The sequence below is a fragment of the Geotrypetes seraphini genome, chromosome 4, assembly GCF_902459505.1.
Source record: "Geotrypetes seraphini chromosome 4, aGeoSer1.1, whole genome shotgun sequence".
NCBI lineage: Eukaryota > Metazoa > Chordata > Amphibia > Gymnophiona > Dermophiidae > Geotrypetes > Geotrypetes seraphini.
This window is the reverse complement of record NC_047087.1, coordinates 204,682,590-204,708,606: the sequence shown is the minus strand read 5'-3', so window position 1 is coordinate 204,708,606 and position 26,017 is coordinate 204,682,590. Positions and strand designations below refer to the sequence as shown.

General features: G+C 43.7%; 1 protein-coding gene across 9 annotated transcripts in view; it reads right to left on the bottom strand.

Moving 5' to 3' along the window:
• Positions 1-26,017, bottom strand: part of CCSER2 (coiled-coil serine rich protein 2) — a 296,048-nt gene that overhangs the window by 14,701 nt on the left and 255,330 nt on the right. For 6 of the 9 annotated variants that reach the window (XM_033940825.1, XM_033940821.1, XM_033940822.1 and 3 more), the window contains one exon: positions 1,546-4,347. The exons of 1 other annotated variant lie outside the window; for it this stretch is intronic. In XM_033940825.1, the coding sequence (XP_033796716.1) occupies positions 2,878-4,347 (1,470 nt within the window). In that variant the 3' untranslated portion in view covers positions 1,546-2,877. Of the gene's footprint in view, positions 1-1,545; positions 4,348-26,017 lie in introns of those variants that run through there. 2 more of the 9 variants (XM_033940827.1, XM_033940828.1) reach the window with 2 other exon arrangements.

Sequence of the window (26,017 nt, the reverse complement as noted above, 5' to 3'; positions counted from 1 at the left end):
ACCCTTTTACTACGGTTTGGTAATTTAGAGTGCGCTAAATGCTAAGACGCCCAAAGGCATATATATAATGAGTTTCTTAGCATTTAGCACATGCCAACTCCATTAATGCACCTTAGGGCCTGTTTTATAAAGCCACGCTAGCAGCTGTAGCGCGGTAACGGTCCCGAAGCCCATAGAGATTTAAAGGGCTTCGGAGCTGTTGTCATGTGGCAGCCGCTATCACGGCTTTGCTATCACGGCTTTGTAAAACAGACCCTTAGTAAAAGGAGCCCTAATATTGCATAAGATTTTATCAATTATGAAATCTCTCAAAAAATGCATAATCTGTACAAAAGAGATAATTAAACATATTTAGCTCTAGTGTCAAGAGCTAGTTTTTTTCCAGTGCATATATCTACATCTCTATTATGTTAACAGAAAAGAAAACAAAACTTGTACATTCTGAGAAGCTAGTTTAGTTAGACCAGCTTCTTCTGCAAAGAAAGTTTTGTTTGTTGTTCCAACTGAGTAAAGAATTTACAGAAATCTATGGGTAGCTCTATGTGAAGTAATAGTATAAGAAAAAAAAAAGTAAAATTCCTTAAAGATTATTAAATAAACATTTAGGGTGAGTACCATTTTGTTACTGAAGTGTTTTGAATCAATAGTTGTACCCATCTAGACACCACTCTGTAAAAGTCAGAAAAGAGGTATCTGCAAGAAATTAATGTGATGTATGAAATATGTCCTGAATGACGAGAATGAAATTAAATGGATACTGGTGAAATTTGCTTTCACATAAAAAGTGATAAGAAATTCTACATCAAACATAGGCTCACAGAGAAAGTCAGTAATCATGTTAACTAGCTGATTAATAATATTTGTTCCTGGCACAACCAGATATATCATGAATAATCAGAAGTACCCACCCATATCCTCATACACAGTTTTTTAAATAGTATCAGCAGTAGCATATCCACATGGCTAATTTGGGGTGGGCATAAGCCCCAAAGTAGGCGGGCACATAGTTTCATCTGTCCCCTCCTGCAGAACTGCCACCCAAATGCAAAATATAAATCCCTGAGCAGGTGAGGATTCCCAAGGTCTGCCAGCTGAAGATCACCTCCTCAGATGCTCAGTACTCTTTCTAAGCTTGGCAGTCAGTGGCAGAGTCCCCAAGCCGCTGCCATTGACATCCTGCATACACACAATTTTTGCACATGGGCGAAAACTAAGCATGAGCGAAGAAGGGACTACAGCTTGGGAACATTGCTGCCAGGTGCAGAGCTTGGAAAAATTCTGGATGTCAGAGGAGGTCTTCAGCTGGCAAGGCTTAGGGATACCCACCGGCCACAACAAGATGTGCCAATTTGGGGTGGGCATGAGCCCAAAGCGGGTGTGTTCCTGCCCACTGGGATCCTGCTGTGGCTATACCACCGAGTATCGCTGGCTAGGGCTATTATAGTCTGGGACCCATGCAGCAATAAAGTTAAAACAAAAAATCAGCATGAAAATGATTTAAAAATTGCAAAAAAGTACCATTAAAAGAAAAATGCTGAAAGCATGTTATAGCATTCCTCACAAGGAATATACTTTGTTTAATAAATTAATATTTATGGTATCTATAGAAAATAAACCAGCCTTGTAATATGTTGATCAATGACACAAGATTAGTGAATAGAAGCCTTACTGAGCTAATGTATGTTAATGCAGATAATAAAAGTGTTTAGTATGCCCAGCTAGATATGGGGCCAATACTAAGGCTATCATAAGTTGTCACATGTTTCTTTCATACCTTAATCAGCTAAGAAACTACTTTCTGCTAATTTTACTGCAGGCCTTGAAATAAATCCAGATATAAAAAGCTATGAATACCAGAAAACATTTCCACTAATAATGTACCAGAAATGGGACTAACAAATTCACTAGTGATCGATTTACTCCCTCAAACATGTTTTGGAAATCTATTCCATAACAGGATATTACTGGCATGTGCCGCAGCATCATGAGAATATAACGAGCACAGTGACATCTCTGCAAATTTTGGCAGTCATCTTTGCTGAAGGAAACATTGAGCTTATTTTATAAAGTTGCACTATCAATTAGCTATATGTTGAATGTAAAGAAGCCCATTGGGAAAGGAATGGGCTTCCTCAGATCCAGAGCACTGCTAATTGGTAATGCAGCTTTGTAAAAGGAGCCCAGTGTTTTTTATTATTTATTATCAAAAAGCAATTTTAGGTTTAAAGTTAAAAGAAATAGAAAACCAAATCCAAACAGATTAAATTATAAAACATAGTAAATAACTCAATAAAATCAAGACATACAGTAAGTACTGATAAAATAGGGCATTTCTTGTTTATACAGGTTGCTAAAATTACAGCCTCTAAAACACTCAGATTTTGACAATAGTTAGCCCAGGTTCTCATACAATTGCTACTAGCTACTATGTCAATTTAGAGTCATAACCCAGCCAGCAGATCTCATATTTAATATTCTACATTAAAAAGAATTTAAAATAATTTCTAGTAACAAATCATCCTTCCCAAAGGTAGGGTGCAAAGGCTGATAATGCATTTAGCTCTTATTGCAGGTTCAAATATTAGATAATTCTGTTAACTGAATTGATGGACAATGCTCTCAGGTTCTGAAACAGGTTTCTGATACAATACCAACCATTATATTGATTTGAGGAAAACTGCATAATTTTGAGAACATTGGCTGTAAGCAGAGACAGCATGGAATAATCAAATCTAATGATTGCTGTGTCTATAAGGCAACTCAGGACATAGACTCTTGATAAAGCAGCATTTGCAAAAGAAACCAGATGTATGGGTAAACAATTACCAAGTCAGTCAATCTTTCCAGCGCAATAGGCATATGGTAGAAGTTATAACCTTACTGTGTTTTTGGTTTAGGGAGGCGAGAACGCTGGTTGCAAGAAGTCTTCTCCCCAGCATGCAAACTATTACCTTGGGATTGATGCATGCTCTCCTTTTTTTGTGGCTGTAACTTTGTGACAGAAGTTCTGTTCTTAGATGGTAAATTCCGAGGTACTTGACATATGGATGCAGAAGGAATCTGACAGTTTATATGCTTTGGTTTAGAAAACGAAGTATTTGGTGGGCAAAGACTAGAGGTTTTGGGACGTTGAATACCTTTCTGACATGGTGGGCTGGTGGCTGGAGCCGGCAGCCGCGGTGGGCTGGTGGCTGGAGCCGGCAGCCGTGGTGGGCTGGCGGCTGGAGCCGGCAGACGCGGTGGGCTGGCGGCTGGAGCCGGCAGACGCGGTGGGCTGACGGCTGGAGCCGGCAGACGCGGTGGGCTGACGGCTGGAGCCGGCAGACGCGGTGGGCTGGCGGCTGGAGCCGGCAGCCGCGGTGGGCTGGCGGCTGGAGCCGGCAGCCGCGGTGGGCTGGTGGCTGGAGCCGGCAGCCGCCGTGGGCTGGCGGCTGGAGCCTGCAGCCGCGGTGGGCTGGCGGCTGGAGCCTGCAGCCGCGGTGGGCTGGCGGCTGGAGCCTGCAGCCGCGGTGGGTTGGCGGCTGGAGCCTGCAGCCGCCGTGGGCTGGCGGCTGGAGCCTGCAGCTGCCGTGGGCTGGCGGCTGGAGTTTGCAGCCGCGGTGGGCTGGCGGCTGGAGTCTGCAGCCGCGGTGGGCTGGCGGCTGGAGTCTGCAGCCGCGGTGGGCTGGCGGCTGGAGTCTGCAGCCGCGGTGGACTAGAGTTTGCTGGCTGTCTAAGAGATGAATTGTTAGCTGATGACTGCAATGGCAACTCATTAGCAATTAGTAGCTGCTCTTGTAACAGATAAAGAACATTTAACTGTAGCTGGGATGGAGTAGGTACTTGTAAATGCTGTTGCAGGTCATTATCCTCTACAGGTCTGTCTTGAGATGGTATGGAACAGGTCTTTATGTGACATACCAAAGCATTCTTTGTGTTGGATTTGAAAAGATGCAATGTCTTGGTCCGAGATGCTTGACACTTTACAGCTGAACTAACTTCTGGCTTTATTACTGTATTATTTTCAGTAGGTATCTGAATGGAAGAAGGTACTAACTGCATATCTGATTGTTTGTTACATGCTTTTTCTCCAGACTCTGTTGTGTTATTTTCTATTTTCTGATTCTCCATTGCTAGCATATCCTCTTCAGAATCCTTTATTTTCAGTTGTGTACTCAGTAAAGCACTTAGTCCACTGGGGTCACTTTCAGCATAGTTTATGGAATTTTGTTTCTGATGATAGCTACTTTTATGCAAGACCTGGTCAGTATGTTTACTGTGGTCCTCGATAAGTGCTGTTTTTATTAATTTTCCCTGGATGTGGTCTGTGGAACTGAGCGTGTTGCTGGAATACTGTAGTACTGGATGCTGTTAATAAAAGAAAAAAAAATATTTTAAAGTTATTTTATACTACAAGTTGGATAATTATAAACTAATTACATGCAGAACACATGGATAAGCACTATTCAATACAGGCCAAGTGTCCAGGCTTTGCACAAAAAGAAAGATTATATAAATATATACTTCTGTATATTACAGGTAAATCATTTGAACACACACTGGAGTAAAAAGTCCTAGATTATATAAATCTAAAAATCACATAAAAGATAAAGGTAGATAGTTAAAGGAAAAAAACCCATCTTTTTTCCTACTTTATGCAAAGGAAGAATAATTCTAGTACCTTTATAATCTGTATCTGGCTCTTTAATTCAATTCTATCACATCTAGGTTTCCCCAAAGTGTGTATTTTAGCAGTGGTCTGCAAACAGATTGGAGGATGTTAACCCCCCTCCCCAACACACATACTTTAATCTCCATGTTCTGCCCCACTCCCTACATCCAAAATTCCATTGGGCCAAATGATTGTGTGCTTTGTGCCTATCTGGGAGCATACAGATGTGCAGGTTTCTAAAATGGCAAACATACATGTCTGTGTTGGCATTTACATGTACATGCTGGTATTTCAGAATATAGATAGATGTATGTTGTCCCAACAGCTCCCAATTTGCGGATAAGCTCTCCAATAGCTCAGAGAGATGTTTTTGGGTTTTTTTCTCTCTCTGAGCACGTGCAGTGCCTGGGCCCCACTGGGCATGCCCGAGCCCTACCCATTTCCCCCTGCTTCCCCCTAATCCCCAGGATGTTCCTAGCTGTGGCTGGGTCAGCCGTATGGGGAGGCAGGTGGGTTGTGTGGCTGACTATCCTGCTGTCCACGGAGAACCTACGTTACAGGTAAGTAACTACACTTTCTACTAGGACAAGCAGGATGAGTCAGCCACATATGGGCGACTCCCTAGCCGAGGGATGTACCGACTGGACCTGCGCCTTAGCGCTCTGTGCATTCCTCGCCTGGCTGTGGAGGCCGAGCCGGGCAGGGTAATCAGGCGAAGCAGGTGAAGTTGAGGAAACAAGGTTTTAGATAAAGTGCTGTGTTAACTGAGCAATAATACTCACAGAACAGTGAACTGGTCAATGACAAACAGTGAGAAACCAACTGGTCAACAGTGACAAGTCGTACTTGCATGTGAGAATTCATACTTGCCTATTCCACATTCAGTCTAGACAGGAGTGCTGGAAGACCTACTTAACTCACCGAATAGCGAAACTGGTCAAATCATTAATGATTTGGACACTGACAACTGTAAAATGGATGCTTCGGCTGCACTTAGCCAGCATACACATAGGCATTCATAAATGTATTGTTAGATCTTTTCCTAAAATACTGCTGCATGTTGCCATGCTCCCAACCCTGGACACCTGAATTTTGATTTCTATTTCTATCTAAAAATGGGGCTTCACATGTAGATGAACTTCTTTCAAGATATGGGTGATTTCCTACACAACAGTCCCTAAAATGTTAGTTTTTTTCACTCAAATAATGTGGAAAATTTATTATATATGATTTTATCAGCCTGGTTGCTTTTAAAGATTTCAAAAGAAGGGGATCTGGAGATGCTGATTGCTAGATTTATACTTTAAAAATACTTGCTTAAAAGTTGTTATTCAAAACTGCATCTGCTATGAGGAATGATGATATATTTAACTGGTTACCAGTTGATAAAAGATGCTGCATTGTCTTTAGAAATAGACACTCATTCTATGGAGGTCAATTTGCAGCTGGCACCCTGAAGAGCCCTACTGAGTCCCCTGTGGATGCCTAACAGCCTACGCTCAAGCCCCTGCAATTCAGTAGTTGAGCTAAACTACTAGGGAAATGGACCCCGAGCTCCACAAAGTTCTCTGCAGGCTGGCCAAACAGGTCCCCAAGGGATTATGCTGTAGACCCAAGTCTGCTTTTTCTCCATGCATGTAGAGCTTTCTCCTGCACTGGGGAGTTCTGATGCATCAATATCCGCTAAAATTGTGAAAAATACCAAAAATAATAAAGAAATATACAGATTTCAGAAGACACCTTCCCGATCGCATGCAAAAGGAAAAACTGAAAGAGGCAGCAGATCCCTCTGAAGAAGGAGGCAGAGTTGAAAACCTGGAATGGATTCCTAATACCTACTGCCCAGAATGACACATCCATTGCACTAGAACATACATTATACTGTAAACCTTATAATTATTTATTTGCACGGAACATTCCCACATTTAAAATTCCCTGAGCAATAGGTGCAGAGCAAAAGTAGGATGTTGAAAGATTAGGTTCTTATCTTTTGGTAATCTTCTTTCTGTTAGTCCATGGAGAATTCTGTGCCACAGGTGTTCAATCCCAACCCGCGAACCGGGTATTGCAGAAATCCACACTTTTTCAGCATGTGCTCCTCCCACTTAACTGATTAGACAGACACCCCCCTTCAGTTCAGTTCAAAACACAACCAATCTTATTGGAACAAGGCATATTTATCAAGGGGGTACGGGGAACTTAGACAACTGCAACGTACTTCTCTTGGTCCTCCTGCGCACCTGTCTCTCACCTTTTTAATCCGTTCAAAATGCTGCTACACAACTCATATTCCGTGAGGGCCTCTATTTTCACATAACCCCTCTCCTCAAGTCGCTTAATTGGCTCCCTGTCCATTTCCGAATACAGTTCTTACTGATCTACAAGTGCATTCGCTCTGAAACCCCCTGATATCTCTCCTCACTAATCTCCCCCTATGCTCCCCCCATCCGTGATCTCCACTCATAGGACAAGCTCCTCTTATCTGTACCCTTCTCTTCCACTGCCAACTCCAGACTCTGTCCCTTCTTTCTTGCGGCGGCGTATGCCTGGAACAGGTTGCCTGAATCAATACATCGTGCTCCGTCTCTGGCGGTGTTCAAATCCAAGCTAATGGCCCACTTTTTTGAATGCTTTCAACTCTTAACTCCCCCTCACTGCTGTCAGATACCTATACTCACTATAATCTCTCCAACTCTGCTGCTGTCAGATATCTATACCCACTATAACCTCCCCAACCCTGAAATGTGCTGTCTAAATTAGATTGTAAGTTCTTCTGAAAAGGGACTCTCTATTGTATGTTAAACTGTACAGCGCTGCATACTCTTTTCAGCACTATAGAAATAATAAATAGTAGTATTAGTAACTTCTCCAACACAAAGTTCAACTCTGCAACAAATAAACACAATTAATAAACTGCCAACATGGAACACAGGCAAAGAACACATGAACAACATGGAACAAACCTGGTGCATGCAACAAGCACAAACTAAAAACATGCCATGAAGAGTGATTTCCCCATAGGTCCCATCTGCTGAATGGAAGATACTGTGGCCTGTAAGGAGAAATAGTTGAAGAAAAAAAAAATGGCAGGCAATCCAGAGAAACTGAGCATTTAGAGAGTGGGGTGTACATAATCCCACAGGGACTAACAGAAAGAAAATTACCAAAGGTAAGAACCTAATCTTCCAGTCTGTTATGACCCCTCTGGATTCTGTACCACGGGTGACATGCCAATGTATAGGAAGGATAGTGAAATTAATACTTCTAGAACACACACTTAGAATTCAAAATTATGCTGAGACACGAAGGCAACAACATGGAACCTCACCACCCAATCATTGCATATTGTAAATTCCAGTGGAAAACAAAATTCTTTGCTGCAAACTAGCATAGAAAAAGTCCTTATACTTTAAACAATCACAAGCAATCACTTAGCTTCATCAAAGGTTCGGACAGGGCCCGTTTTGATCCTATGTCAGGGAACCAAATGGAGCACTCAGCAAAGCTCTGAAAAAGTGGTGGTGTCTCTGAAAGCATACATAAAATACTTCAATTGTTATTCAAAACAGCCATGCAGTGTAAAATATTTTCTTAATTACTAATTCCCAGCAAACCAGAGGGTACCCACCAAAAATTCAAGTTTCATTCATATATATGAGCCTTCTCCACTGATTTCTCCAAGGCTGAAAAACCGGCAAGGCTACTGATTTTAAAGATAGCAGAACAGCTGGTATCAGGACGCAGGGGCGACAGGGACGTGTAGAGCAAGTAAAAAAGCATATCAAAAACGTAACAGCTATTCACATGCAAGTCGTTTTTTACTAGAGAAGCGGTAGTGAGACAGCTGTCTCGCTGCAACTGGACTAGATCCGTGTATCAAAGACGACACGACCAATCCGGAGCCACAAGAATTACCAATCCTTAATGGGTTGCAATCCTGCAAAGGACCCAGCCTATCATTAGCCATGGGGGAATACATATATTTACTGGCCAAGGTTCTACTAGTGTCTCTATGCCAACAATTCCTGGATCTGACCTTTAACTGAAAAAACAAGAAGCTTTGTTGATGTCTGCAGAGGCCATGAGATTAAATGCTGGCCACCCTAGCATTTCACAATGCAGATGAATGCTCTCTGGGACAAAGACCATTCCCCCAGATTCAGGGTGCGGCTGCTGAGATAATTGACCTGGATATTGTCCACTTGAGCTGCCATGACAGCCTGCAGATGGGCTTCTGCCCAGTGAAACAGAAACTGAGCCTCTACCTGCAGTGGAGCACTCTTGATTCCTCTTTGTCTGTTAATATATGCCACAGTTGTGGCATTGTTGTCAAAGACCCTGCCTGCTTTGCCTTTCAGCTGCACCTGGAAGAACCTTAGAGCTAACTGAACGGCTCAACTGTAATCTGTTGATGGATCGTGCCCTCTGTGAGGACACCCAACGCCCTTGTACTGGATGACTCTTTCAACGACTCTCCCCCCCCCCCCAGCCGTACAGAATGATATCTGTTGTTAGGGTCACCCAAGACTATGCAGAGAGGGAGGCCTCTGGATAATGACTCTGGCCAGAGTCACTACAATGAAGCCTAACACCTGCAAGTAATGCCAAATCATAGGCATCAGTAGCTCCAAAATCACCAGGATCTGGCGTCTGAACTTCAATTTGCATGGTTCTGGAAGAAAAACTCAGCTCTTCCATGTTGAACAGAACCCCCAAATACTCCAACAACTGAGTGAGTTTCAGGTTGCTATTTCTGAAATTTATATTCCACCATATATCCTGCAGATGAACTGCCTGAGACACTGCCTGGTGACATTCCATCTTGGATGGCACACTGATCAGCTAATCATCCAAGTACGGATGAACTTGTTTGCCTGATCTACGCAGATGTGCTGCTATCACCACCATTACTTTGGTAAAAGTGCAAGGCATGCTGCCAAGCTGAAGCGCAGCACCAAGAACTGAAAATGGCTCTCTAGCACATAAAACTGAAGAAACCTCCTGTGATCTGGAAAAAAGAGTATATGTAGGTAAACCTCCGTCAAATCCAACAAGGCCAAAAATTTGCCTCGAGCTTCCAAGGCAATGACTGATCTCACCATTTCCATCTGGAACCTAGGAACCTTTAACGCTGCATTGACTGACTTGAGATCCAGGATTGGTCTCCAATCTTCTGAGTCTTTCTTGGGCACAATAAAGCATATCAAGTATCTGCCTGAGCCAGAGTTTGTGTCTGGCACTGGCTCCAATTTGCACAGTTATTCTAACCTTGGCTGCTTTCTCTGGTCTTCCTGCTGGAGAGTCCAGAAAGATGTCCCAGAAGGGACAACAGAATTCAAGTTTGTAGTCCTCTTGAATGATGTCCAGTACCCACTGGGTCTGATAAAATCTGCATCCAAGTCTCCCAGAACTCTGAGAGTCTCCCTCCTATGTGGGGGATATTGGAGGTCAACCTGGCATCATTGCGATTTCTTTGAATTTTTGGCAGAGTGAGAACCGGATGTGGAGGCTCTTCTGAGCCCCCAAACCTATTCTAGCACGTTGGAAGGACCTATGGGATGAGGAGTCTGCAGACCAATAATGTGTTTTTCTGTAACAGTGAAAGGAAACACGATTGGAGCGCCTGGTACCTCATGGCTTACTGTCTGGCAAGGACTTGGGACGATGATTCATCATGCTGATCAAGTCGTCTAATCCTTTCCAAAAAGCATTTGCCCCTTAAAAGGGAGCTTGTACAAAATGGCCTTAGACACCAAATCTCCCACCCAATGCTTGATCAATAACATTGTGCAGGCGGAGATTGAATACGCTGACACTTTACTCATGATACTGAGCATGTCATAAATAGCATCTTTTGTTATATGGGAGTTCAGATTCCATTATTTCAAACAAAATTGGTAGGAGTGGTGCTCTTCATTATTCCCTTCACAATTCTTATATCATAACTTAATTTTCTTTATAACTTGTTTAATTTTTTAATTTATTAGATATTTATTAAATATTTAAAATTGAACTTATCTTTTAGTCCTTAAGGTTCCCCTTCCCGACGTGTTTCATTTGTCTTTATCAAGGTCGGGGAACTGCAATACATATATAAAGAGCAACATCTTATCTTCCATCAATCATTCCCATACCTTTATTTATTAAAAACTACTACCCTTACCTAAGGATAAGCAAAAGTTTGTTCCATTTCCTACTGCCGCTGGCGTTCAAAAATGGTGGAATCTGAACTCCCATTTAACAAAAGAACAAATTGAGTGTTTACTATTTGGTGGATTTTTCACGCTATTGGTGAGTTAGGAAAGTTTGGTAGATAAATAGAATCTGCCATATAGTCCACCCTGGGCAGAACCACAAAAGGGCACTGCGCCCCCTCTGCAAATGGATTCTGGTGTAGTAACTTATGGCATGCCTGCACACAAAGGAAGCCATGGCCACAGCTTTAAAGCCTAATGCCAATGCCTCAAAGTGCCATTTGAGGACTAAGTCCACCCTGAGCATCCTTCAGGAGAACTCCATCTTCACTAGGCAGAGAAGTTCTTTTAGTAACTTGAGCAACCAAAGAATTCACCTTAAGTTGACTAATAAATAGCAGGAAATCAAAAGTCATGAGACAAAATTTCCTCATTGCCCTGGCCCCCAGAGGACCCTCAGATTTTTCTCAAGGCTCCATTATCATTCTTGTGATCTGAGTGTGAAAGGAAGCACCTGAACTGTGACTTTGTACTGCTTAACAGCAAGAGCTGGGCAATAGAAATCTGAGAGGATTCTATATCCAACTCCGGGAAAGAAACTGTAATAACCTCAGTTAAATGTGTCAATTTAAATAGCCTGCACAGTTTTGGATCCTCTTCCTGATCTAGGGCTGTCACCGACCCCTGTAAATCCAGGCATCAGCATGGAGCCTTCAGTGCACGGAGCTGGAGAGAGAGAGAGAACATTGGATATTTCCCATATGCAGCCACTAGGTGGCAAAACACGAGCCCTGTTGGAATAATTGCTGCCTTTCTTCAGTTGAGATGTGATTTCAACATGAACAGATGTGAACCCGATTGCAACGGTCTGTGAGCAAGGATACCAGCTAGTAAAGATAAGTTAAGCATTTTTCCTGTTCTTTTGCTGTTCTTCTGTTGTTTTCTTGTGCACAGTGGTGTGGGTTAACCCATTTTTGAAAACAGCATTTTGTACTTGGTGGAGTTTTTTGCCTATGAGACAGAATTTGACTGGCTTATAACCCCGCTGGGCTGCCATCTGATATTGAAAGCATTTGTTAATGCAGTTGAGGCTTTTTCTCCACTATTAGTAAATGTGCTTCAGTGGGTATCTTCACCACTAGGCTAATAACATTGATGTTTTTCTTGAGAGATGTTTAAATACCTACATGGCATAAATGAGCATGAGTCAAGTCTCAATTGAAATGAAGCTCTGGAATGAGAGGGCATTGGATGAAAATAAGAGGTGATAGGCTTAGGAGTAATCTAAGGAAATACTTTTTTACAGAAAGGGTGGTAGATGCATGGAACAGTCTCCCAGTAGAGGTGGTGGAGGCAAAGACTGTGTCTGATTTCAAGAAAGTCTGGGAAAGGCATGTGGGTTCTCTTAGAGAAAGGAAGAGATAATGGTTACTGCAGATGGGCAGACTGGATGGGCCATTTGGCCTTTATCTGTCACGATGTTTCTATGTGCTATGCATCAGCTTCCCACTGCTGCTAGAAATGGAGAAGGGATTTCTGTCTCAGACTAGCAAGGGTAGCTTCCAGCGGCTTGTCTTATTAGGCTGCCTTTTAATCAGGTTCAAAAAACCTGAAACCCTCGGCTCCTCATGCTCCCATATGGAGTTGACCTCTACCAAGCCACATGGACAGTTTTGGGATTAATCAGCCCGTGCTCAAGCGCCTGACTGTGCATGGGTGAGCACCACTCCCAGGGGACTTAGCCCTGAGCTCCCAATTAGTATTGCAGGCCAGCCAGGCAGGTGCTTTTTTAAAGTGTGGCCCTTCTGGCTACAGACCTCAATGTCTTGCCGTTCTCCCAGGCAGAATTGTCCCAGGACTACTGGGCACCTCTTAGCATAGGAGAGCCTTGAAAAAAAATATCAGATTAAATCCCGAAAATAAAAAAAAATCTAGTGCAGAGCAGATGAAAATAAATCTTCTCAACTTGCACGCAGGAGGAGAGGGGGGCGCTTCCCAAAAAGAGAAGGGGGTGGAAAGAAGAAAATGATTGATGTCTTCTGTAAGCAACTCGCGAGTTGAGGAATCACATGCTGTTTGCACAGGAATAAGAATTTTAATTAACACCTGTAACAGATTGTTTCTATAGCAGGATTGATGAGGCACACAAGTAGGTCATTTAATTGAGTGTCACCAAATGGACCTGCTCCCCCAGAGCTTAGTACTCATGCAGCAATCTCCTCAGTTTCTCAGTTAGTTCCATAGCTCAAGAAGGAATGCATCTCTCAGGTACTATGTGCCTGATAATCCTGTTATCTATGGTGAACATTCATTACAAGTGAGCACTACCACTTTTTCTGATGGAGTTAAATATTCCCTGAAGTTTCTTCTGTGCTTTTACCAGAACAGTATACAAACACTGTATTAGCAGTTGACAGGAAAGCAGAATTTTAGCAAAGAAAAAAAAAAAATTCTACCGTTTGACTCTTACCTGGTAAAGCTGAGAAATGGTTTATCATTCTCTTTGTCCTTTCAAAGTGGCCTCTACCACTTTTAACTGGTGAAGCAGTTGGATACTGTGAAACTTGGGTATAGATTTGATCCCTACCCTGCATCTACCTTCTGTACTACTAAATCGGGATGTAAGTGGTAACTCCCATTTTTTAAATTATATACCACAAGAAATCCCAAGATATACTTCTGGTAAAGGTAAGAAAGAGCAGATATCTGGGTTGGTGTACATAAGCAGTAAGAAATGGGTCTTCCTATAAAAAGCTTGTCAGAGGCTCTACTTGAATTCAACATAAAGCTAGGGTAGGAGGCTGCCTTTTCAAGAGCAGAGACAGTCATGTCAGACATTGAGAAAATCAATGGCCTCAAGATCTTATGTCTTTGAGTCTTCTGGCTTCATGGTGTTGTCACTGCTAAGGCACACTAAAACAGGGGAAACAAATCCATAAAAATCAAACAAGCAAGAGCAAAAGTGGAAATGTCCAATCAGAATGGTTGGACATTTCCACTTTTGCTCTTGCTTGTCACTGTTAAGGCTCCATGCTTGTAGTCAAGTTCTATTTAAGGGCAAGCTTCCCTGACCTGTCTGCTGGGTTGAAAAGATTAGTATGCTCAAATACAGGAGCTGTGGTCACTACTACTACTATTTATTTTTGTAGTGCTGCACATTAAGCAAGAGACAGTCCCTGCTTGACAAAGCTTGCAATCCAATTAAAAAAGACAAATAAGGGATTAGGGAATGGCTTACAGTGGAAATGATTTAAACAGACATGGGTACTTTACAAATGAACAGGAGTTAAAAGCAGCCTCAAAAAGTAGGTTTTTAGCCTAGATTTGAATACAGCCAGAGACGGAGCTTGATACTTCGGAATCTATTTCAGGCATACAGTGCAGCAAGTTAGAAGGAACGGAGTCTGGTGTTGGCAATACAGAAAGATACAGATAAGAGAAACATACCCAATGAACGGATTTCACATGGAGAAGAGTAAAGAGAGATGAGATGAGAGATACTGAAGAGCTGTAGAATGAATGCACTTGTAAATCAATAAGAGGAGATTGAACTGTATGCAAAAATGGATAGGGAGCCAATTAAGTGACTTGAGCAGAAGGCTAATGTCAGTGTAGTAATACTGGTGGAATGAAGTCATGCAGCAGAATTTTTAACAGTCTGCAGATTTCACTGTACCTGCTTTCTGAAAATAAGAGTGGTTCAAGGGGTGGTGTCACTTGGCTTTAACTTTAATAGCCTCTATTCGGACAAACACTGAGAATAGTTAGTACATGGACAACATCCCAGCATATGACTTGGATTTAGCTCATGCCTTTTCTCCATAGTTTATGAAAAGTTACATTCAGATGCAACAAATGGTTTCTTTTTTTCTTTTGTCCCACAAGAGCTTATGATTTGGGATTTGCAGCTTGAGGGTAGTGGAGGGATAAACAACTTACCTGGGATCATTGAGGGGAGCAGCAATGAGATTTGAGCTGACTTCCCTGTTCATGGCTCACTGCTCTGATCATCTGGCTACTCTTGCCACATGGTGCAAATTGGTAGGCACTTGCCTATGGCACCAACGAACTGAGTTTGAATCCTACACTGTAATTTCCACTAGGTAGTGGAACTATCTTTTCCTTTTACCAATAAAAAAAGACCTACTACAGGGTGATGAAGGCCCCTGCAGTAAACATTAGAGGCTTCTAGTTTCTGACTGTTGGCTGTGCCTCTGTTACAAAATGTACGCTAACTGAGCAAAGGCTACTATGTAAGTACTGCTTGCAAACCAGGTGGGAACTAATTAGTAGAAGGGGCAGAGACTAGAGTCTGTTTCTAACCTATTTATAGATTCATTTCTTCCTATTCATACAAGGGATACTTGGACTTTCTTGTTCAAGCACACAGAATTGATAAGACACATTCCCTCACTTTCCTCTGCTAAAGAAGAAAAGTTTAAGTTGTGCTGCTGGTAAACAGCACTATGCTGATTTAACGTGTATGCATTCCCCCAGGATCATGGTGTCTTAAAGCGGCCAGCGAATTGGACTGTAGCAAGGACAACTGAGAAAGTTAGCCTTTTTGGAGCCGTTTCCCATGTGGTAATCATTTCCTTTTGAGGAGATCAGCTGCAACACACGAAAGTAACATTCTGGTGTAATAATCGCATTGTAATGATGTCATAATCAGGCAATCCATACACTATACTCTAGAAGTTGACCCTTTGAGGATGCCGGTTCTGCAGTATCTGCTTTGTTAATATCTTGCATGTGCAAGGCACATTCCAGGAATACGTAATGCAATTGCTGACTCTCTTTTGCTCCAAGTGGAGCTTTTTCAAGGAATTGATCTCCCGAAGCATCTATGATGCATATCGACATGGGAGCTGCTATGATAGTTTGTTGCCCTGGTGATATGGAGATCCTACATGAGTTTAATGAAAGTGAGGTCTGCCTTACTAGGGAAATGTTGTTACTATAACCCCGTATTCTGGACAACATTGTGGAGTGCATCATGTACATCAAAGATGTGCTTTCTTGGTTAAGAAAGATATTATGACCGAGTCACTGGACCAGTGTCTCTCAAACTATGTGCCAAGGCCCAGTGGTGTACCCTGAACAGATTCTGGGTGTGCCATGAGAGATTCCAGAATTTTACTTTAAATTAAAAAATTTCCTTCATAAGTATACACTAGAATAGATGACATGTATGTAGCGTATGGAAGAATCTGTCAATGTTATGAGCGTCTGTGTGCGTGAGGATGCAACATGTTTCATTCTTTGATGTGATTGGTCCTTGAAAACTAATGGCAAGTAATTTTATTTTTATTTTTTTTATGTAGTAGTTATCCTAACTTGAGCAACAAAGCAATCAAGGTTTTGTTACTTTTTGGATCTTATCTTTGTGCTTGGATTTTCAGCTCTGACAGAAATTAAATTGGACAAAAAAAGAGAACTGCAGATGGTGGATGATGAAATACATGTCTGCTTGTCAACTATCAAGCCATGCTTTGAGTTAATTTGCATTTAAAAACAAGCACATCCATTGCATTGAACATAAGAATTGCCGCTGATGAGTCAGACCAGTGGTCCATCGTGCCCAGCAGTCCACTCCCACGGCGGCCCCTAGGTCAAAGACCAGTGCCATAATTGAGACCAGCCCTACCTGCATACGTTCCAGTTCAGCAGGAACTTGTCTTACTTTGTCTTGAAACCCTGGGGGGTGTTTTCCCCTATAATAACCTCTGGAAGAGCATTCCAGTTTTCCACCACTGTCTGGGTGAAGAACTTCCTTATGTTTGTACGGAATCTATCCCCTTTTAACTTTAGAGAGTTCCTGATGTCTCTAGAGCCACTCAATTTAGAAGGAAAAAGTTTTTGAGGTAAAAAGTTAGAGTTTTGGCTCTTGAGGCATCTTTTTATTTGAAATTCCCATGTAAATGCTTAATCAAATTAAAAGATGTCAAATATGTTTTTTGGGATCCTATCCAATTACAATAATTTTTAGTTGCTCGAGAACAGAAATAAGTTTAATTTCCTTCAATGTTTCATCACTAAGAAACGTGAGGAGAAATCTATCCCTTTTATAGTAAGGAACGACACATGGTTCACGTAAGTGAACTGTGAATTAATTAAGAACATAAGAACATAAGCAGTGCCTCCGCTGGGTCAGACCATAGGTCCATCCTGCCCAGCAGTCCGCTCCCGCGGCGGCCCAAACAGGTCACGACCTGTCTAAATCACCAGAAGGGGCCCCCATGCCTCCTTGGTTTCCTAATTGAGTCCTATCTTCCTATCAAAGTCCTAGCCCTCCGGTCTTGCACCTGCACAACCTGGTTGGGTTTCTACATTTATTTTCTGGTTAGCTTTCTCAGTATCCCACGATCCCTTTATCCCTCAGGAATCCATCCAGTCTCTGTTTGAATCCCTGTACCGTACTCTGCCTGATCACTTCCTCCGGTAGCGCATTCCAAGTGTCCACGACCCTCTGGGTGAAAAAAAACTTCCTTGCATTCATTTTGAACCTATCTCCCTTCAGTTTCTCTGAATGCCCCCTCGTACCTGTTGTCCCCTTCAGCCTGAAGAATCTGTCCCTATCCACCCTCTCTATGCCCCTCATGATCTTGAAGGTCTCTATCATATCACCCCTGAGCCTCCTTTTTTCCAGAGAGAAGAGCCCCAGCCTATCCAACCTCTCAGCATATGGGTAGTGTTCCAGCCCTCTTACCAGTTTCGTTGCTCTCCTTTGGACTCTCTCAAGTACCTCCATGTCTTTCTTGAGGTACGGCGACCAATATTGAACGCAGTATTCCAGATGTGGACGCACCATCGCTCGATACAGTGGCATGATGACTTCCCGCGTCCTGGTAGTTATGCCCCTCTATATGATGCCCAGCATTCTGTTGGCTTTTTTTGAGGCCGCTGCGCACTGTGCAGATGGCTTCAGTGATGCATCCACCAGCACACCCAAGTCTCTCTCAAGATTGCTTTCTCCCAACAATGCCCCCCCAATTTGTAGTTGAACAACGGGTTCTTTTTCCCTATATGCATAACCTTGCATTTTTCCACATTAAAGCGCATTTGCCATTTGTTTGCCCAGTCTTCCAGCTTGTCTAGGTCCCTTTGCAGGTCCTCACACTCCTCCCTGGAGCTAACTCTACCGCACAGTTTGGTATCGTCTGCAAATTTTATAACCTCGCACTTTGCCTCCTTTTCCAGGTCATTGATAAATATGTTGAAGAGTAACGGCCCCAGCACCGATCCCTGCAGCACACCGCTCGTGACTCCCCGCCAGTCAGAATAATGGCCCTTTACTCCGACCCTCTGCAGTCTACCCGACAACCAGTGCTCGATCCATCTGTGCACATCCCCTCCCACCCCGTGGTTCCACAGTTTCCTAAGCAGCCTTTCATGTGGTACTTTGTCAAAAGCCTTTTGAAAATCGAGGTAAATGATGTCGATGGGTTCCCCATTGTCCACCCGACTGCTTATTCCCTCAAAGAAGTACAGAAGTATCGTTCCTTTATCTTTTCCTATACTTTTCTGTTGTAAATTGTATCATGTCTCCCCTTTTAGTGGGCTTAAAAAGGAATTATTCATGATTGATTATGTATTTTGTTTGGAGATTCCCTTTTTTCCTTTGTATTATTGGATAATGTATTATTCAAATTATAATAAAAAAACTTATTGAACATTAAAAAAACAAAAACAAACTTTAGAGAGTGCCTTCTTGTTCTCCCTACCTTGGAGAGGGTGAACAGCCTGTCTTTATCTACTAAGTCTATTCCCTTCAGTATCTTGAATGTTTCTATCATGTCCCCTCTCAGTCTCCTCTTTTCGAGGGAGAAGAGGCCCAGTTTCTCTAATCTCTCGCTGTATGGCAACTCCTCCAACCCCTTAACCATTTTAGTCGCTCTTCTTTGGACCCTTTCGATTAGCACTGTGTCCTTCTTCATGTACGGCGACCAATGCTGGATGCAGTATTCCAGGTGAGAGCGTACCATGGCCCAGTACAGCGGCATGATAATCTTCTCCAATCTGTTCGTGATCCCCTTTTTAATCATTCCTAGCATTCTGTTCGCCCTTTTCGCCACTGCCGTACATTCAGTGGACAGCTTCATTGACTTGTCAACCAGACCTCCCAAATCTCTTTCCTGAGGGGTCTCTCTAAGTATCGTCCCGAACATCCTGTATTCGTGTACAAGATTTTTGTTACCGACATGCATCACCTTACACTTATCCACGTTGAACCTCATTTGCCATGTCATGGTCCATTTCTTGAGAGTGTTTGTCACATTGCAGGTCTTCGCAATCCTCCTACTCTGAATAACTTTGTATCGTCTGCAAATTTAATCACCTCACTCGTCATACCAATTTCCAGATCGTTTATAAATATGTTGAAGAGCACGGGTCCAAGCACCAAACCCTGCGGCACTCCAGTCCGCGTATTGTCCACTTACCCCCACTCTCTGTTTCCTATGCTCCAGCCAGTTTTTAATCCACGTATTTCACCCTCAATTCCATGGCTTGCAATTTTTCGAAGTAGTTGTTCATGCGGAACCTTGTCAATCACCTTCTGAAAATCCAGATATACAATGTCGACTGGGTCACCCTTGTCTATCCGTCTGTTTACTCCCTCGAAGAAGTGCAGCAAGTTCGTCAAGTAAGATCTTCCTTTGCTGCAGCCATGCTGGCTGGTCCTCCTCAGATCATGTCCGTCAAGGTACTCAATGATGCGGTCCTTTATCAGCACCTATACCATCTTTCTCGGTACCAAGGTCAGACTCATTGGTCTGTAGTTTCCCGGACCACCCCTCGAACCTTTCTTGAAGATTGGTTATCAGTTGAAGCAGCTCAGCTATAGTTCCTTTCAGTTCCTTAATTACCCTCGGATGGATGCCATCTGGTCCCAGGGATTTATCATTTTTAAGCCCATCAATCTGCCTGCATACCTCTTCTAGGCTGAACGTCAACCCTGTCAGCTTCCCATCTTCGTTTCACGCATATAGCCTGTCGGCTTCCGGTATGTTGCGTATATCCTCTTCAGTAAATACAGACACAAAAAATGTATTCAGTTTGTCGGCAATGGCTTTGTCCTCTTTTAGCACTCCCTTTATTCCATGGTCATCCAACAGCCCCACTACTTCCTTCGTGAGTCATTTCCCCTTAACATATCGAAAGAACGGCTTGAAGTTTTTTGCCTCCTTGGCTATTTTTTCCTTGTAATCTCTTTTGGCCCCTCTTAAGAACATAAGAACATAAGAAGTTGCCTCCGCTGAGGCAGACCAGAGGTCCATCTCGCCCAGCGGTCCGCTCCCGCGGCGGCCCATCAGGCCCACTGCCCGAGCAATGGTCCCAGACTATCCCTATAACCTACCGCTACTCCTATCTGTACCCTTCAATTCCCTTATCCTCCAGGAACCTATCCAAACCTTCTTTGAAGCCCTGTAACGTGCTCCGGCCTATCACAGCCTCCGGAAGCGCGTTCCATGTGTCCACCACCCTCTGGGTGAAAAAGAACTTTCTGGCATTTGTTTTAAACCTGTCTCCTTTTAATTTTTCCGAGTGCCCCCTTGTACATGTGGTTCCCCGTAATCTGAAAAATCTGTCCCTGTCTACTTTTTCTATACCCTTCAGGATCTTGAAGGTTTCTATCATGTCTCCTCTAAGTCTCCGCTTTTCCAGGGAGAACAGCCCCAGCTTTTTCAGTCTGTCAGTATATGAGAGGTTTTCCATACCTCTTATCAGTTTAGTTGCTCTTCTCTGGACTCCCTCAAGTACCGCCATGTCCTTTTTGAGGTACGGCGACCAATATTGGACACAGTACTCCAGATGCGGTCGCACCATTGCACGATACAGTGGCAGGATGACCTCCTTTGTCCTGGTCGTGATACCCTTCTTAATGATACCCAACATTTTGTTTGCTTTTCTTGAGGCTGTGGCGCACTGTGCCGACGCCTTTAAAGACGTGTCCACCATCACTCCCAGGTCTCTTTCTAGGTTACTTACCCCTAGCAGTGATCCTCCCATTTTGTAGCTGAACATCGGGTTCTTTTTCCCTACCGCCTTATGGCACCTGTTTTGATGCTGTTTGTGCTTTTTCCAGTTTTCGTCTGTTTTTGATATTTTCCATTCCATAAACTAAGTCTTCTTGTCTCTGATTGCTTCCTTCACCGCACAGTGAGCCACGCCAGTTCCTTGTTCTTTTTCCTCTTGGATCCCTTGTTGATACACGGTATATATAGATTTTGCGCCTCGGTGACTGTGTCTTTAAAAAGGGACCATGCTTGCTCTAGCATCTTTACACTGCCTATCCTCTTAATCTTCTTTCCCACGAGTCTCATCCCTTCGTAATTCCCTTTTCAGAAGTTCAGTGCCGTGGCCGTCCCGTTTCCAGGTTGAAATGGATCATATTGTGATCACTGGTTCCCAGCATCCCCTCTACTTCTATGCCGGTCCTCTTAGTCCATTTAGAATTAAGTCCAGAATTGCATTTCCTCTCGTATTTTCCTTGACAAGTTGTTCTAGGAAGCCATCGCCTACAGCATCCAGGAACTTGGCCTCCCTACAGCAGCCGGAGGTGCCTAGGTTCCAGTCTATCCCCAGATATTTGAAGTCACCCATGATAGCTGCATTGCTTCCCTTGCAGTTGCGTTGAATCTCGTCTGTCATTTCTCCATCAATTTCTTCAGACTGCCCTGGGGGTCGGTAGTAGATGCCGATCTTCATTTCCATTCCATTTGTTCCCGGAATTTTGATCCATAAAAACTAACTTATTCTTCGTGTTCTCTCCGGTAGATTCAATTTCCTCTTTGACGTAAAGGGCAATGCCCCTGCCTTTTTGATCCACTCTGTCTCTGTGGTATAGCTTGCATCCTGGTAGCACAGTGTCCCAGACGTTTTCCTCGTTCCACAATGTTTCTGTGATGCCAATGATGTCAAGGTTACCTTTCTGTGTCATAGCTTCTAATTCAACCATCTTATTCTTTAGGCTCCTTGCGTTCGTGTACATACACTTGAGTTTGCGGCCTGTTACTTTCTTGCAATTCCTTCCCTCTTGTGTCCCTTTCGATCCATCAGGATTTCTGTCCTGCCCATGATTTGGTGAGTCTTTCCCGCTATCTTTCTGCACGGTATCCTCTGGGTATACCGGTTCCTGAACCATCGACTCTCAGTCAACCATCGGCTTTCCCCTTCTTCCTAGTTTAAAAACTTCTCAATTTCTCTCTTGATGTTGCTTGCAAGTAGCTTCGTTCCACCTCCGCTGAGGTGGAGTCCAACCTTCCTGAATAGCTTGCTCTTTCCCCAGAACGTCATTCAGTTGTGCACGAAGTGGAATACTTCTTCCTCACACCAGTGCTGCATCCATGTGTTGACTTCTGCCTCTTCTTGTCAGCCCTGGGTACCGGAAGGATCTCTGAGAACGTTATCCTCTACGTTCTGGTCTTCAGCTTCCTTCCTAGCATCCGGAACTGGTCCTTCAGTACTTCCCTGTTGTAGTTTCTGTTGCTCATGTTGTTTGTTCCCACATGGCTCACCATCGCCGTATCTTCCTCTTCCACGCTGTAGATGAACCTGTCGATGCGGCTCACTATGTCTTCTACCTTGGATCCCAGTAGGTAGGTCACCAGCTGATCCTGTCTTCCTCCCGCTATGTGGCTGTCAACTTGTCCGATGATGGAGTCTGCATGACGATTGCTGTCCTCTCTATCTTCTGTCTCTCTAGCCGCAAGTCCGTGTCCTTGGTGTATGACCATCTCTCCAGGTCCGTGTCCTCTGTGCACTTCCATCTTCCCTCATCCTGGTGTTGGCTTGCACCAGACTCGTCTTCTTGTGGGTTCCCTCCGCTGTTTCCAGATCTCGCTGCTGTGTCACCCATTTCTTCCTTGTGGTTGTCCTCCAGGTGGTCCTCACTCTCTATAGGTGTATCTCGGCAGTTCCACTGTTGCTGGTGATTTTCCACGGCCTCCCTGTATGCCTCCTCGATGAACTTTCTAACTCCCGGACCTCTTCCTCAATGGTTTCCTCCGTCTTGACGTTCTCTGTATCTCTGTCCTCCTCCTCCACTTCTCGAAGTGCTTCCAGTTCCAGTATTCTGCCCTCCAGGAGTCTGACTTGTTTCTTCAGGCTCTCCAGTTCCCCGCATCGAGTGCATACATAAGACCGCCTCCCAGAGGGGAGGTAGTCATACATATGGCAGACGGTGCAGAAAACTGGGTAGCTCAACATCCTTCTTCTGTCTGCTGTTTCCACTGTTGTCCGCTTGCCAGTCTGCTGCTTGAAGTGGCTTCTCTCTGTTTCCTTATGTAGTGTCCTTGATGTTACTAGGAGGTCCCTCACCTGATTTTAGACTTGCTACCCTTGCTTGCTTGTGTGTGTGTCCTGTGTGTCTGCTATGGTTGCCCTCTGCTACTACTGTATTTGTTAATCTACTGCTTGTCTGTCCTGTTGTCCTTGTGGTACTTGCCTGTGTAGGTGTTCTTCCTTAGCGCTTCTTCTTTGCAGTGATGCATTCCTTCTTAAGGCCTTTGGCAAAGGCGCTCTCGCTAAGGCGCGCACCTTTAACGCTCGCCTTTGACGTGCACCAAATGGCTGAGCACCGTTGGTTCCTCCCCTTTTAAGGAGTTCCAGATTGGTGCTTTGTTGAAGTCAGGGGTGGGCGGAGCTACCTCTCGCCACTGCCCCTCACTCTCTCCTGCCTCCTCCGACTCTTCTCTTGTCTCCTGCCTACCCTGCTCTCTGGGCTCAGCTGTTTCGAATCACCGTTGGCTCCTCCCCTTTTAAGGAAGTGTTCTGGATCAGTGCTTTGCTGATGTTAGGGGTGGGCGGAGCTACCTCTCGCTGCTGCCACTCACACTCTCCTGCCTCCTTCGACTCTTCTCCCCTCTTGTCTCCTGCCTCTTGACTCTCTTCTCCTGCCTGCCCTGCTCTCTGGGCTTAGCAATTCTATTTTATCTACTTTAGTTTCACAGTTTTTACAATTACCCATACATAGCTTAAAGAGCTTTAAATAAATAACTCTCGAATTTAACATTTTGTTGGTTTTGCAATTTTATGATTTCAATTATGTGCCGCAAAAAACATTTGCTCCGTTTAGTGTGCCATGCAAAACATTTGCTCTGTTTAGCCAGAGCTAAAAAAGTTTGAGAGACATTGCATTAGACCAAGAGGCACATGATCACCCTTAGAACTATGCTGAGCTGTGACATGCCTTAGCTGAAGTGGGAGATTCACCTTTTTAAGGTCCATCTTTTTGAATTGAAGTTCCCTTGGCTTTCTTGGCACCCTAAAGATTGTTAAGCTAGTCAAAACTTCAAACAAGGTTGACAAAGAGAATAGTGTCCTCCTTCTCAATGTGGTGATAGAGGAGGCCATGTTGAAGATGGTTATTCAATTATTCAAGTCCATCCCAAAAGGGAGGAGTTGGAGGCAATACATAGTGTCTGACCTGTCCATACTAAGTGAAGTGATTGATATTTGCAAAGATGTAAAGGTTCATCAAGCCCATTATCCCATTTCTAACCTTGGACAAGAAATGTAAGAGTGTGCACAAAACAGAGCTCAGTATTTTTATATTAAAAATATTTATTCTGTAATAACCAACCCAATAATTCTCCCCAACAGGAAGCTTATGGGGTTAATGTAATGTACATGTTTTCCTCCCAAAGAACAGGGTGATTCAAAACCACAATCAGTAAAAATATTTTTTGGAGTAGTTGAAGTTACCACATTTTTCGCTCAATAAGACGCACCTGACCATAATACGCACCCTAAATTTAGAGGAGGAAAACAAACAAACAAAAAATATTCTTCATGCTTAAGTTACCCTCATCACAACCTCACCAGAACTACTTTCTTCTAAGAAATCTTCTTAAGGTCTCATCCAATTAAACAGATGTAATAGTACATAGCCACACTGAAATCTTGGTGAGCTTAATATTGTATAACACATGTCCCTGCATTGTGCCCACAGACACGTGTATATGCTGCAGAGTCAGCAATTGGTAAAATAAAGGATAACCTTATCTTTAATGCACAGCTTGTTACACCCCCTCCCTACTCACCCATTATCTCTCAGTGTTGAAACATTTTATTAAATTTAATATAGCACACAAAAATCTAACAAACAAGTAACAAATATCACAAAACCAGCCCACACACCCCTAACAATCCCCCAGACAACCCCCCCTCCCAACAGTGACAGCCAGGCTAGCTCAACATTCAGGGGTAACAGCTCCCCTCCCAACCAACCAACCAAAACACCCAAAAGAATAAACAACCCATCCTGTGACCCATCCCTAACTCAGAAGAGACCACTGAACCCACCATTCTCTTTCTTAATAGGAAAAAAATACCGGTAAGTAAAAAGCAGAAACAGTGAGAGAGATTGTGTATGAGCACGCTCCGGTACCTGCTCGGCTCCCTGAAAGCAGACCTTACAGATGAGGGTTGGGCTGATGCAGATGGAGCCCGAGTCAGCTTTGGGGACTCTGGCATTGGTGTACTGCTTTGGCTGGGGAATGCTGCTGCCCCTGTTGCCGGCGGTTCTTCATCCTTGGGCTCTGCCTCCTCCTCAAGCAGGGGAACAACCGCGGTCCCAGTTCGCTGCCCCAGAAGTTCTTAATAAAGGCCAGCGGTTGCGTCTGCAGCAGTGCCTGCGCTCTCCTCCGAGCTCATCGTGGATGGAGGGCGAGGTCAACTACAAGGGCTCAGCGCCACCATCCCAGCCTCCTCATCCCACCCTCACTCATTCACCCAGACACCAATAGAGCCGCGGCGCAGGAGGGCAGTGTCCAGGGACCTGGGAGGGTATAATTCTCTCTGCGGCTGGGTATATTCGCTCCATAAGACGCACCCTTATTTCCACCCACTTTTGGGGGGGAGGGAAGTGCATCTTATGGAGCGAAAAATGTTAGGAACAAATTTTAAAATGTTATTATTTATTCTATGAATTGGGGATAACAGGAGTAGAGAGATAGATGCTAACTTTAAAATGGAAGACAAGGGAAGTTGTCTCTCTCTAAAATGGCTGACAGGCTTTTGCTTGCCATAATTCAGCTGTTTTTCAGATTCAGCAGGAGCCCTTTGGCCTATTTGATAATTGGCATGACCACATGTTTAAGTTGGACCCAAAGCAGCTGACTCATGCGAGAAGCAATGGGCTGAAGACTGAATTATCAGAGTGACATAA